This window comes from Kwoniella shivajii, chromosome 11 (assembly GCF_035658355.1).
Source record: "Kwoniella shivajii chromosome 11, complete sequence".
Taxonomy (NCBI): domain Eukaryota; kingdom Fungi; phylum Basidiomycota; class Tremellomycetes; order Tremellales; family Cryptococcaceae; genus Kwoniella; species Kwoniella shivajii.
In genome coordinates, this window is record NC_085918.1 from 1,252,080 (window position 1) to 1,265,447 (window position 13,368).

General features: G+C 42.1%; 4 protein-coding genes across 4 annotated transcripts; 3 read left to right on the forward strand and 1 right to left on the reverse strand.

Annotated features, from left to right (window-relative positions):
• Positions 1 to 223: 223 nt before the first annotated feature.
• On the forward strand, positions 224 to 4,320 carry IL334_007882 (uncharacterized protein; the record flags this gene model as incomplete). The annotated part of the gene is made up of 13 exons (XM_062939571.1): positions 224 to 812; positions 892 to 1,053; positions 1,114 to 1,230; positions 1,296 to 1,867; positions 1,930 to 2,027; positions 2,082 to 2,190; positions 2,311 to 2,974; positions 3,046 to 3,164; positions 3,236 to 3,308; positions 3,446 to 3,661; positions 3,727 to 3,830; positions 3,912 to 4,098; positions 4,241 to 4,320. The coding sequence occupies 13 exons, from the start codon at positions 224 to 226 to the stop codon at positions 4,318 to 4,320; spliced, it is 3,090 nt and encodes a 1,029-aa protein (XP_062795622.1).
• A 504-nt stretch (positions 4,321 to 4,824) lies between these two features.
• Positions 4,825 to 5,797, forward strand: IL334_007883 (uncharacterized protein; the record flags this gene model as incomplete). Its single annotated transcript, XM_062939572.1, has 5 exons — positions 4,825 to 4,839; positions 4,943 to 5,196; positions 5,325 to 5,403; positions 5,509 to 5,602; positions 5,676 to 5,797. The coding sequence occupies 5 exons, from the start codon at positions 4,825 to 4,827 to the stop codon at positions 5,795 to 5,797; spliced, it is 564 nt and encodes a 187-aa protein (XP_062795623.1).
• A 1,304-nt stretch (positions 5,798 to 7,101) lies between these two features.
• On the forward strand, positions 7,102 to 8,298 carry IL334_007884 (uncharacterized protein; the record flags this gene model as incomplete). Its single annotated transcript, XM_062939573.1, has 1 exon — positions 7,102 to 8,298. The coding sequence occupies one exon, from the start codon at positions 7,102 to 7,104 to the stop codon at positions 8,296 to 8,298; it is 1,197 nt and encodes a 398-aa protein (XP_062795624.1).
• A 584-nt stretch (positions 8,299 to 8,882) lies between these two features.
• Positions 8,883 to 11,242, reverse strand: IL334_007885 (uncharacterized protein; the record flags this gene model as incomplete). Its single annotated transcript, XM_062939574.1, has 15 exons — positions 8,883 to 8,927; positions 9,039 to 9,160; positions 9,225 to 9,394; positions 9,484 to 9,611; positions 9,679 to 9,783; positions 9,845 to 9,934; positions 9,990 to 10,013; positions 10,093 to 10,113; positions 10,176 to 10,233; positions 10,325 to 10,488; positions 10,587 to 10,661; positions 10,740 to 10,838; positions 10,900 to 10,964; positions 11,050 to 11,069; positions 11,136 to 11,242. 15 exons carry the CDS (start codon positions 11,240 to 11,242, stop codon positions 8,883 to 8,885), a joined length of 1,293 nt encoding a protein of 430 aa, XP_062795625.1.
• Positions 11,243 to 13,368: the final 2,126 nt, after the last annotated feature.

Below are 13,368 nucleotides of genomic sequence, written 5' to 3' on the forward strand. Positions count from 1 at the left end.
GTGCAGGACACGTGACATCCCCCCCCCCCCCTTATATATCAAATTACATAATAAATCGGGCACATGCAGGACGTGACGTGTCCAGTCAGTGTTAACATATGAGATGGGTTCTTTCAATGAATATTCATAAAGAGTATAAAGAGTGAATATATGAGCAACTTTGTTCGTGATAGCTCTCATATCAGATCGCCTTGACTCCATCAGCGAGTAAAAAGCTGAAAAGATGCCACCACGATCAAGGTACGCTGTGGATCCAAGTCTGACAGCCCAAAGTCAGCATCAAGATCAAACCCAAGGTCAAGGGTATGATCAACAACAATGGCAACAATCCACTTCATCTCAACCCGATCATTACCAGCACCAGCACCAGCACCAGCAACAACAGCAGAGCTCACAGCAACATGGATATGGTCAACATTCACAAGGGTATGATCCAAACTATGTTCCTCAATTACACCAAGTCTCAGATAAACCAAATCCTATACCAACAGGTGACTACGCACCTGTACCTTCCACTTCCACACATTCATATCAACATAACCATCAACAGCAACAGCAACAACCGCAGCAACAACAACAATATCAGCAATATCAAACACCTCAACCACCACAGAATCACATACCACCCCCACCGCATTCATCAGGCCCAGCATTGACCGGACCAAGAGTTAGGATAGACCCCAGCCAAGTACCTAATCCTGTTGAAGCTCAAGAACTAGATCAAAACCTATATGACGATGAAGATTTTTTGAGCTGTCAAACTAGAGGTCTGGTACCTTTAGTAGGAACCGATTATAGGGGTATAGATCAAGGTGAGTCCAGCTGCTCTGGCCTTTTGCTGTTTTGTTCTAGTCATTACAAGCAGCTCATACGATATCACTTGCTTTACAGGAAATTCACTTCCCAGACATCTTCGAGCAACACTTCCCGTTATACCATCAAATTCACAATTACTTGATACAACAGCATTACCATTCGGATTAATAGTACAGCCTTTCGCCCCATTGAGATACGATGAGAATCCAATTCCAACTGTATCGAATTGGGTTTCAGGTCAAAGTGCTTTTGATCAACCTACTTTTACTCATTCGGGTGGAAATGGTACTGGAGAAGAAGAAGAGGATGGACCTCCAAGATGTGAAAAATGCAGAGGTTACATAAATCCTTGGTGTAGATTCGTTGATGGTGGTAGGAAGTGGATGTGTAATCTGTGTGCTGGATCTAATAATGGTGAGTAACAATCCCACTCGATACCATCATGTATCTAATTGGGCTGAATATATTCTTTATGACAGTCTCACCTACATACTTTTGTCATCTTGCACCTACTGGACAAAGGTTAGATCATTCCGAAAGACCTGAACTTCAATTCGGAACAGTTGATTATCCTGTTGGGCGTTCATATTGGGCATTACAACCACCACCTACTGGATCTTTGATGGACGTAGCTGTTGATGCTGGTAATTCAGCAACAGATGCGATATCTTCTACCGCATCAGATTTGCTAGGTGGCTTACAAGCATCATTAGGTGGACAAAATGATGCACTGAATAGGGGTCCATCACCGGCACCGAATTATAGGGAAAAGGAGAAAGAACGTAAAAAAGAAGCTGCGAAATATAGACGACCTAATGGAATGGGAAGAGTATTCATTATCGATATTTCAGCTCCGAGTGCAGATAGAGGTATAGTAAGAGAAGTATGTGAAGGTATAAGAAAATCCTTATATGGCAGTGGCACGATACCGAAAGATACAAGTAATCAAGATTCACAAGAAGCAGAAGAAGAGGAAGAAATAATCATTGGAAAAGGTGAAAGGATAGCTATCGTTTCTTGTGCTGAAACCGTTGGATTTTGGAATTTATCAGTGAGCATTGCGACCGAAGTCGAGTTGAGGGACAAACCGACTAACTCGATATTATCTCTTAGTCAAACCTCTCGGCACCTTCTCAGCTGATAGTGTCCGATTTGGAGGATATGTTCATTCCTTTCACAAGTGGTTTCTTAGTGGATCCAATAGAATCCAGGTGAGTTTATTGATCGGAAGAGCCCGCATATCTGACATAAGAAAACCATGCTAGAACACAAATTGAAGCCCTGCTCAATCTTCTACCAAGTATGGCGGAAAGAGGGGTTGAGGGTAACAGGGTAGCCGCAGGTTCTGCTGTAAAAGGTGCTTTGGCTGGATTGGTGAGTGAATCGTCTGTGGCAACCAACCAGCTTTATCCCTTCCCAAACATCGGCAATCTAGCGCATCTTCCGACCAACACGTGTATGGTTTCGGTTAGCTGACAGATGTCTTCTATCTAGCGAATGCAAGGTGGTCAAATCAACCTATTCCTCTCAGGGCTTCTCACACATGGAGCCGGATCTTTACTTCCAAGAGAAGATCCGACCATCTACAATACCGACAAAGAAAAGACACTTTTCTCACCTGCTATATCGTTCTGGCGTGAATTATCAGAAGAATTAGCTGAATCTGGAGTTGGTGTGAACATGTTCATGTTCCCCGAAGTCTATTGTGATGTTGCTTCAGTAGGAATAATATCATCTACGACAGGAGGGGAAATATTCTTCCATCCTAAATTCCAACCTGTTCGAGATCGAATATTACTTCAATCAGAGATCAAAAATGTGATAACGAGAGAAACGGTTTATAATGCAACTACAAGAATTAGATGTTCAAATGGGTTAAGAATATCAGATCATTTAGGAAATTTCTATCAACGATCTTTAACAGATTTGGAATTTGGTAATATCGATTCCACAAAATCATTCGTCGCTGTACTTAAACACGAAACGAGATTAGATGATAGAAATCCTGCTTTCATTCAAGTCGCAACGTTGTATACTTCTTCTCAAGGTGAAAGAAGAGTGAGAGTACTCAATATGAATTTCAGTGTGACGGGTTTGATCGGAAATGTGTTTAAATTCGCGGATCAAGAAGCTGGTGTCAGTGTTCTGCTTAAAGGAGGTGTGTTATTACTTTGTTTCTGAGCTCAATGCGAAGGGGATGCATTGGGAGTCGCTGACAAGATCATACAGCCGTTTCACAGATGCCAACGCGGAATTTAAGGGATATCAAGAAAGCTTTGACCGAACGATGTAATCGAGTTTTGTTGATGTACAGAAAGCACTGTGCTCCAGCAGTGCAACAAGGACAGGTGAGTCAGCCTTTGCTCCATTGATGCGCACGTGGAGAATAGAGCTGTGTGACTGATGCACTGATATTCAGCTTATCTTGCCTGAGGGATTTAAACTCTTGCCTCTGTATACACTTTGTATGCTCAAGTCAAAACCTCTGAAAGGTGAATATCTTCCCTTTACCCGACTGCTGAACAAGTATAACATGTTCTTGCTTATTGTCATGTCCACTCCTTGAATGTACTATCCTCGTATTATCTGATCATTGAGAATAGAGCACTGACTCCTTTATAAATTCTAGGTGGGAACGTCACATCGGATGTCAGAGTACATTACATGCGCCAATTCAAATCCCTTTCAGCAACAAGAACAGTCAACCTGCTGTACCCTAGATTGTTGGCGATCCATGACTTGGCGGATAACATTGGATTCCCAGATGAAAGAGGGAAATTGAAATTACCTACTTTCATGAGAGCGAGTTATGGCTGGATGGTAGCTGAGGGCGCTTATATATTGAGTAAGTGGTCATATGTTCAATGTATACACTTCGTCACCGGTACTAACAGATGACGAATGGTGTAGGTAACGGCGAAGTGGCGATGATTTGGTTTGGCGCAGCTGTGAATCCACAGATCATAGACGATCTGTATGGTGTGGATAATTTGCAAGATCTAGACGTGAGAATGGTAAGTAATCATATCCTTGAACTTTACCCTTTTTTAGCCAATATTAAGGAGAAATATGCTAATCTATTTGATGATCCACAGACCCGCCTACCGAAATTACCAACTTTGCTTTCCACTCAAATAAGGAATATCATAACTCATCTAGAAAGAGTGATCGATCATGAATTACCTGTCATTATAGTCCGACAGAATATGGATGGAATGGAAATTGAATTTGCAAATCAATTGGTCGAAGATAGTAATAATGATGCGCTAAGCTATACGGATTGTGAGTTTGTTCCCCTGACTGGTTTGATACTCGGTGAAGAGACATCAATATGCAAAGAGCGAAAGTGAAGAGGAGTTAATATACACTCATCTTCTGAACGACGAAGACGATCAACAGCTGACCCTTAAAACCCCCAACGTAGACCTCATGATAGCTCATAAATCCATCACCAATGAATTGTCAGGCAACGGCGGTAAAAGTGATAGCTGGAAACCGTGGTAACGGGGATTAGAATGAGAATCAAGATAGACTAATCTTTACAAATTGGTCTCAATTTTGATAAAAGAAAAAGTAAAAATGCATGGGCAATGTAAACATGAACAATGATTCTGTAATGCATGATTAGCTTGTGTGTGCGAACAAGGATGTTCAGTTGAGATGATTTTTGCCTGTTGAAGGAGATTGAGATAAAAGATGATGAAGAGATAAAGAGGATAAAAGGAACGGGATTTGACAACGTAAAAATGCCACAATCTGATAAAGTTTGATAAGCATACCCCAAGTGTAGCGATGATGTCATGACGATGTCATTGTGACAATAACAAACAAAACATGAAACATTAAGAGGCCGCGGGAAGGTGTCTGCTCAGCGTGAAGGGGTATATAAGACACGAATCGAAGGAATGTATCTTCTTCACTCCATTACATATACATCCCAACTTGAAATAGCAGTTCACATACACCTTACTTCGATAATCTAATACTGCATCAGAAAGCTTTGACAGGATGCAATCAGTAGTCGTGAGTCCTATGTCTCGCCACCACCTTCGTTGTGTATCATGAGAAAGATCAACTGCGTGATCAACTGCATGAGACTGATACTGTAATCGTAAATGTTAAACAGGACGCAGCGAAAGCAGCTTCTGCGACGGTAGTAGGGGGAGCGACGTCCCTAGCTAATACAGCGGCCAGTTATACCGGATTAACCAATGTGACTACTGGACAACATTCACACGCGGAAGAACATAATCACAAATCTACTTTACCACCTGATTCAACAGCTTCAGAAATCAAAAAATTCGATGAAGAAGGATTGAAAGTATTTGAAGATGATCAAGTCCGACATGAAATTCTGGTAAAGATTAATAAACTTGCCCTGTGAGTAATTTGGACAACAACGTGTGTATATATATGTGTGTATGTGTATATATATATATATATATGTATATATATATATCAAACAAATTCAAAATGACACAGCTGATTCCTCCTCTTTCCATGAATAGCGAAGATATAAGGCATGGTCTCAAGGAAGTAGCTTCACTCGAGTTAGTAGGTCCAGATGGAATCAAAAAGGGAATTTCAGTGAGATTGCAATTTTCCATCTGCATCTTCATCTTCATCTTCATCAAAATCCACCTCCAAGATCACAATACAGTATCACGACTGAGACTTGCCGAAATTCAATAGTACTACCATCCATTGAGATACTTTGTCGTCACCAGACCCCTTGGATTAGATTATATCGGTGAAATCGAGATTGAAGATGGTAAATCCATTCATGGTATGTTTCACTATTACCTCTATTTGTTATCTAATAGACAACGCCAAATTAACTATAAATCCCACTCTTGCAGTGCGCGTACACAAGGCTGGATCCGGTAACGCGCCGCTCTTCCATTCACTCGATACTAGACCGTCTCAAGAAGGTGGAGCAGTTTTCAAGACAGGTGAGCCACTCAGTTGGTTCGACTACTAGGTGATCATCACCAAATCGCATACCAATGACAGAATCCACCAAGTCAACAATGGATGGGATAAGATGAGATTGTGCGAAGCGAATAAATTATGATTGTATGTACATAATGAATGAATGAATGAATGAATGAATGAATGAATGAAAGAATGAAAGATTATGATATTGACTATGCTGTACTCAACCGTAATCCCTGTTCATACGAAGCTGATCTGGGCAAGGGTGGATTTCGAAGCTGACTAGGTGATTATTCCTCACGATGAAAATCCTCCACATCCGACTGCAATCACATTGGAATGCAAAGGTATGAACGGTAACTATTACTATTGCAAGTGACTTGTCTCTTGGGCGGCGAATCCGACAACCAAGTCCAAACTATGAGCCCGATGCTGTACAATGAGATCATCCATCCATTCGATATGAGTTCAGTCATTCTGTTTCACCTATTCATCCACCGCTACTCGGTAATTCCTGATTAGCTTTGGAGCATCATACATCTCAGACTGATTGATTTCAAGTTGCACTACTCGAATCTTTGTTGCTACGGCGTCCTATGATCCACTCCTTGCAGATAGTGGCAAATGAAGTCAGACGACGTCACGTTCTGCCATGGAAACAAATACCTGTTTTTCCAACTGACTGGACACAGCTTTCTCATCAAGACCCAAGACCCTAGAATCAAAAAACAACAATCAGGAATCAGGAATCAACGGATCGCAGAGTGATCGAGGCTCAACCTGAATATGTAATTCTGAATTTATGGAGACACCCATTGCGACAAGGAGGATAGATCAATGGATCTAAAAGGATCGTTGGAAGGTCATGGTCGTCATCATTCAGTCATAAAAAAATCTGTATTTGTATTTGTCTATAAGGCGAAAGAGATAAAAGTGAAAGGATAGGTGAACTATTTTCAACTTTTCCCCCACTTCTGAGTTCTGAGTGAGAGAAGGCCGATGATAGGTGAAGAAAAGGTATAAATAGGGTGATGAAATGTGGGAAATATTGTTTAAAAATTAAACTCTTCACTATCTCAACAATTCATCAACCTCACTTCACTACTCCCACATTCCACTCTATCACACAACGATCAGCTTCACTTCACTACTCCCACACTCCACTCTATCACACAACAACCAAATTCACACTACGCTCATATATTGATATCTTGACAAAACTCTACTCACTCACAATTTACATTGCACTTGATACGTATCACTCAGGACACAGTTTCCAGCCTCTACTCGTACACTGCTTTGACCTTATTTCTACCTCCAACAGCACTCCTTGTCTGATCCCTCGTAACAATGTCTACTGCTGCTTCTAATGTTACCTATATGACTGATGGTGAAATCAAGGCTCAGGTTGACGCAGAAGCTGAAGAATTTCTCGGAACTCTACGAGAACTAGGTAAAGTATCGTTCGACAATGAATGTTATAAAGTACTTCGTACATGGCCTACAGTCCAACGTAACTGGTCAGAACATGTCGCGCGAAAAGCGGCTTTCAATCAAGCTTTATCTCAAGTCAGGATAATCCCTACTACAGTCAATACTGATTCTGGTGCTCATACTATTTCCAACGATACTAAAGATAGTGGATCCCCCGCATCCGGTAGAACTGGGTATACTATTCAGATGCCTTACTGGTTGAGTCCGATCGCAGACGGTGATCAAGCCGGTTATCAAGAATGGATTAAAGATGCAGCAGAAAGCACTGTGCGAAACTTATCTGGATTCATGGCCGAAAGCTTTGCCAGAGGGATCCAGCCTACCGCCTGGGATATTAAAAATGTGGCAACCAGTACCATCAACAGAAGTACTAATTCCCAATTGCGTATTCCTGTTCCATACGAGCACGATCCTGATAGTGATCCTGAACAAGATATCGAGAGGGAAAAAACAAGAAAATGGCCTAATCCGCTCCTGTCAAGAATGCAAGGTTCATTCTTGTTGGATCCAAATGTTGATATTGACGAATTGAAGAAGATCAGAGAATTGCAGAGCAGATATAAGCAAGAATTCGATTTCTGCGGCGACACAGAAGAGTTATCTAAACCTTATCCTGATGACTATGTGGTAGCTACATATGATGTAACTTCAAGTTCAAATCAAGGAATTACCAGGGCCAACGCCTCCCTCAAACTCAATCACGAGCGAGAGAGACTTAGAAGAAGGAAAGATGAATATGGAAACAAGTATCAAGGACCCAAAGGAGGTCAATTCAATCCTGAATTCGTTGGACAACATCGTGAAGAGATCGTTTCAGCTCTCACGGATGCAATCCAAACTGACCCAACGAGCTTAGTGTTGGAAAATGTGGACGCGTCTTCCTATCTTACTGATCAAAGTGGAAATTCAATCACTGCTCAAACTGGACAGAGGCCTGATGTCACATTCCAACTTGTCAAAGGTCCTGGAATCGAGTTCAAGGTACTTGCGAAATCTGACGACGAGTCTTTGGGTATACACCTAGCAAGATTGCCACCCAAGCCCTCGTCCTGATTACGGGAGGCGGTTCAACGGCTTAATCGAAGTATAAATTATCATTTTCCTTTCCTCGCCTACAATCTAAATCATCCATCATCTTCCCTTGTTTCAAACCCCACATTCTGTTACAACGCTCTACTTTTATGTCAACGATACTACTGATTATCATTCATGATTTGCTTTTGATCTCGAGTTGAAAATAGTACAGTACTTGAGACACTCACATTCTTTTTTAAACGTTCTTCGCAGTTGACGAGACACTGGTGGTAAATACAATGAGACTTTAAATCAATAGTAAATCGCAATGTAATCCCAGTGTTTATAGACCAGTATGCAACTTGATTCCCTGTGACCACAACCACCATGACATTGTCTTTCCTGGTGCTGGTCAATTTGCTTAACCTGCAGAATCATCGCTTTATCGATGACACAGAGTCAGCGAGCTCGCGCAAGGATTTTCGAATCAGAAGACAGCAGTAGGTATAAAGAGTATGTCAATTATGCATTGTCATGCCGAGCTAGTATATCAAGTATGGGTAATTCTTAATTTCTTTTACTTTGTGCTATTTCATAGTTTAAGTCTTCAAGCTCAGAAGGGCTTAAAGTTCACCCTTGACTGCCTTCGAAACAGACTCGGCAAAGTACTATGTTAAATTGGGATCAGCAAGGAACCACACAAAAGCAAAATATTTCGTAGATGGAAAGCTCCAAGTACACAAAGGTGATGTCCGAACGAATTGGTTCAATTGACTTACTTCTACGTTATTTCCGTTCAAACCAGCCATTGAGATTCGACCGTCCCTTGTAAGGTAGATGGAAGCTTTTTCAGCCAAAGCATCAACTTGTTCAGGCTTTAGTCCAGTGAAAGAGAACATTCCTACAAATAGACCATATCGTCAGCAAGGAGTACTTGGGAGGAAGAAAGAGGACGTAGTACGCACCAATTTGTGATTTGATGTGACCCCATTCTCCGGGAGTTTTCAATTCTACAAGTTTGTTGTATAGTCTTTCTCTCATCTCGATAATTCGGTCGGCCATTCCCTTGACTTCGACAAGCCATTCTTCGGTGAGTTCAGGGGAAGAAAGGATGGTGCTAACGAGTCGAGCACCGCTATAATACGTGACAAGTCAGTAAGGTCCTCCTCATTCAGAGCAACATATTCACAAAACCATGAGTTGACTCATAGCGCGATAACTTACTGAACGGGAGGGTTAGAGTACAAAGGTCTAATGAGAATCTTCAATTGAGAGTCTACTCTAGCTTTCTCCTCTGGTGATTCACAAACGAAGGAGATAGCTCCAACTCGTTCACCGTAAAGACCCATGTTCTATATGAGAATGTAAACTTAGCTCCGATGCTTGGCGGAAATAACAAAACTGGAAATAATCACTGACCTTGGCGAAAGATTGACAAAGAAGAATTTGGTGACCTTGTTCAACAAAGTACCTGACGGCGAAAGCATCCTTAAGTGTGTCTCCAGAAGCGAATCCTTGATAAGCCTGAATGTCACACAGTTAGTGATAGCAAATAAGACATTGCTCCCCGGAAAGGGAAACTAACCATGTCGAAGAATGCAAAGTGTTTCTTCTCCTTGACAATATCAGAGAGTTCCTTCCATTGAGCTTCGGTAGGGTCAACACCAGTGGGGTTCTGTAGAAAGTGGATATTAGCTAGTGAGATGGATTGTCTAGATAGAAGAACCTACATGAGCACAGGCATGGAGGAGGACCTATTTCGTGCGAAAAGGTATCATATCAGCTCTTGTTCTGAAATAAGCTCTGAATATAAATGTAGAGCGATCAACTGACAATGGAACCTTCAGGGGCAGCCTACGCATCAAAAATTATCAGCTGAAGTCTTATCGAATCTTGAGTACGTGATGGTGACTCACTTTGATATCAGCTTTCATTCCCTCAAAGTCAAGTCCGACTGTTGATTTATCGAAGTATCTGTACGCAATAGGGAGTGTCTTTAGCTCAAACTTTCCCACAAATGTTGAATGATTGATCGGCAGGATCATCATTTGATGTTATCGCTTACTTGTATTGCTTAACTTCAAGTCCGGAATCTTTGGAGATAGGAATATGGTTTCCCCAAGTAGGAGTGGGCAAGTAGATGGTTTTGGCACCTGGGTAATGTCTGGCAAGGAAAGCAGTACCAATTCGAAGAGCGCCGGTACCAGAGATGGATTGAGTGATAGCGAGCTATTCCCAAGAGAGAAGTCATGCACTGTTAGAAAGAGCCCCATTTATTGAAAAATGCTTGACAAGATGGGTCAGTGGGAGGAATCGACCTGACTTACTCTCTTCTCCACTATAGGTTTGGAGTCTTTACCGTAAGCGAGCTCAGCAGCAAGTTTGGTGAAATCGGCTAAACCCTGATCGACCCATCCAACAATCAGCCTGAATGACAAAAGGAAGTATAGCGTCCATCACAAGCTGAAGGAATGACATACAGTGATAGGAAGGTATTCTTTATCTTGCATAGCATCAGAAAGGATCTTTTCGGCTTTCTTGACAGTAGGAAGGACGTAAGGTTTTCCTTGACCATCTCTCTGCAAGCGTTCTTCGATCAGAGATCGCGTTGAGAGCATTGGACAGGTGATCGAGACTCACGTAAGCACCAACACCGAGGTTGATCTTCTTGGGTGACTTGTCAGCCTTGAATTTCTCAGTGACACCTGATTATCACGATTTATAATAAGGAAGGGAAGGAAATATCAGCTGATGTATTAGTCACCGTCTACAAGTCCAGCTCATACGCACCAAGAATAGGATCAGGAGGTCTGTATTAATCCAGTGCGATGTCAGTCAAGAGATTCACGCAGATGAAAGTTCAAGAGACGACTTACCCAGCAGGAACATTTGCCCACGAAGAAGCTGCAGCCCTGGCAACAGGGAAGACAGTAGCTTGTCTTGCCGATCTGGCGAGGAGTACTCTTGACGATTGAGTGAGCATTTTGGTATGGTTTTAGACGATGACTCTTGGGCTGAAAGTGATCAATATGAGACTCGATGAAGATGGAATACAGAGGACGTGTTCGACTGCTCGAGTGGGGTAAAGTGACGGTGTGTATGCGGGGCTACTTTTTTCCAACTCATTTTCAGAATATTCAGTTCGAGTAGTGGTTTGAATCGGTGTGATAGTCCGGTTTTCTCCGGGCGGTAATGCCGGAGTTATTCTCATTAACTTGGGATTGAACATCTCCGGCGCTTAGTTTTCGGCTTTACTTCTAACTTGACTTTCAGTCATATCTTCAAAAGCTGATTCTATACGGGAAGACGCTGGGTTTGTATTTGCTATCTTATCAGACAGAAGAAACGATAGCCCAAGATATCCACGCGAGTCGCTGAGGCATGATGAAGTGTCTTTCCTTTTGCTTTCTCGCTTCATTGGCATTCTAAGCGAGGTTTGATTTGCTGGATCGACATGAATACAATGGCTTGATTGGATAATCGGAGCTACTCAAACTCTCTGATCCTGGAGATGGATGTATAATTTTGAAATACCTCTTTCTTCCCCTGCAAAAGTGATATCTAACGTTGGTCATTCATAGGCTATGCTGCGGTAAGACGATGCGAAATGCAGTTCAGCCGCTGGGTCGCCCACGATAATATTTGCATTTCGGGTGACTTGAGCAGTACTGGCGAGCATTACTTAGGATTTACCATCCAAGTGGAATGCATCAAAGAGCTATTGTGTCGTCGAGGGCTATGCAACGAGTCAGACTTACGAACCATGAACGCTCATCTCTCAGGTGATCTGCGTCTAAACGTGGTGCCGCTAAAAGCTTTGTTCATGCCAATCTTACTTGATGAGAGAATTATTGACAACATCGAGCTGTGAGAATCAGGAAACCATTCGCACCCTTGCCTAGAATACGAAATCAGCGGTAAGTGACCGATTATTTATAGTGACATCGTATTCACTGAAAAATAAACGATCTCTACGCGAAGTGAAACCTGTGATTTTTGAATGCGCATATATCCAAGCTAAAGGACCCCGGTTGTTCTCTCAAACTTATGATGTGAATGGACCGTGACGACCCTCATCCGCTTTTCCCGTTGATCGATATCCTTGAGAAAATTTTTAATGTGATTATGACTTTGCGTTATGACTACCGAAGATGCATTGCACAAAACCTCGTTTCATATGTCAACCTATTCCCTAGCTTGTCACATGTGAACGAAAAATACCATTATGATCATCATGTCCCTCTTCGTCATCGTCGTCGTATAGTCGTACATCTTCAATCCCGAATATTCGCTAGATGCGAATGGGTTTTTGGAAGAGATCTGTTACAAGACGGGATGAGAGTATACACTTATTTATCCTTAAATGCCCCTGATTTGTAAATCCAGTGACAATCGTCAATCAGGTCAAAAACCTCGTTAAGCCCAGGTCAGAGTATTCGGTTGAGTGAGACGGGAAGAAATTCAATCGAGTGAGTTAACCGTGCATTCCTTCTAAGATGGCTGGCTAGCTTGCAGAAGCTATGATAGATGTTCGATCATACTTGACTTCCCGGTGAATAGAGTGCAGCAACCTCGGTTCGGGATTCACCGTTGTTTCAGCTCAGACCATCAAAGAATATACAACGTTCTTTTTGGTACCTTCATTAAATATGGTCCAAGCGTCTAGGTGTAAGAGGGATCGAGCATTGTTCGTATTCCATACTTTCATGCACAGGAATTTTGATGACGTGGTGAAGCGAAGTGCAAAATGATATACCTGAAACATATGACAAAGTCCGAGAAAATCTATTGTAGGATCTCTTTGATCGGGATCTTTCCCTCAGCATTCGCGTATTTCCCTGTCGGTAAAAGAGTCTGAAAGGTCTACTCTGCGGGCTCATGAATATCTTGACATGTCACATTGCAATCGGGACTAGTCTAAGGAAGATATACATACGATGTATGAAAATCAAGGAGTAAGTTGATCCCAACGAGGTGTATCTCGTTTCCAGCGGATGGAGAAGTGTTCATCGAAACCCTTTATGTCGGTTGTCCTAATGGGATCACAGTTATACGTACTGCGACTTTGATTAGACCACATCCTATCCAAGCGAACTTTTGTTCCCTGCT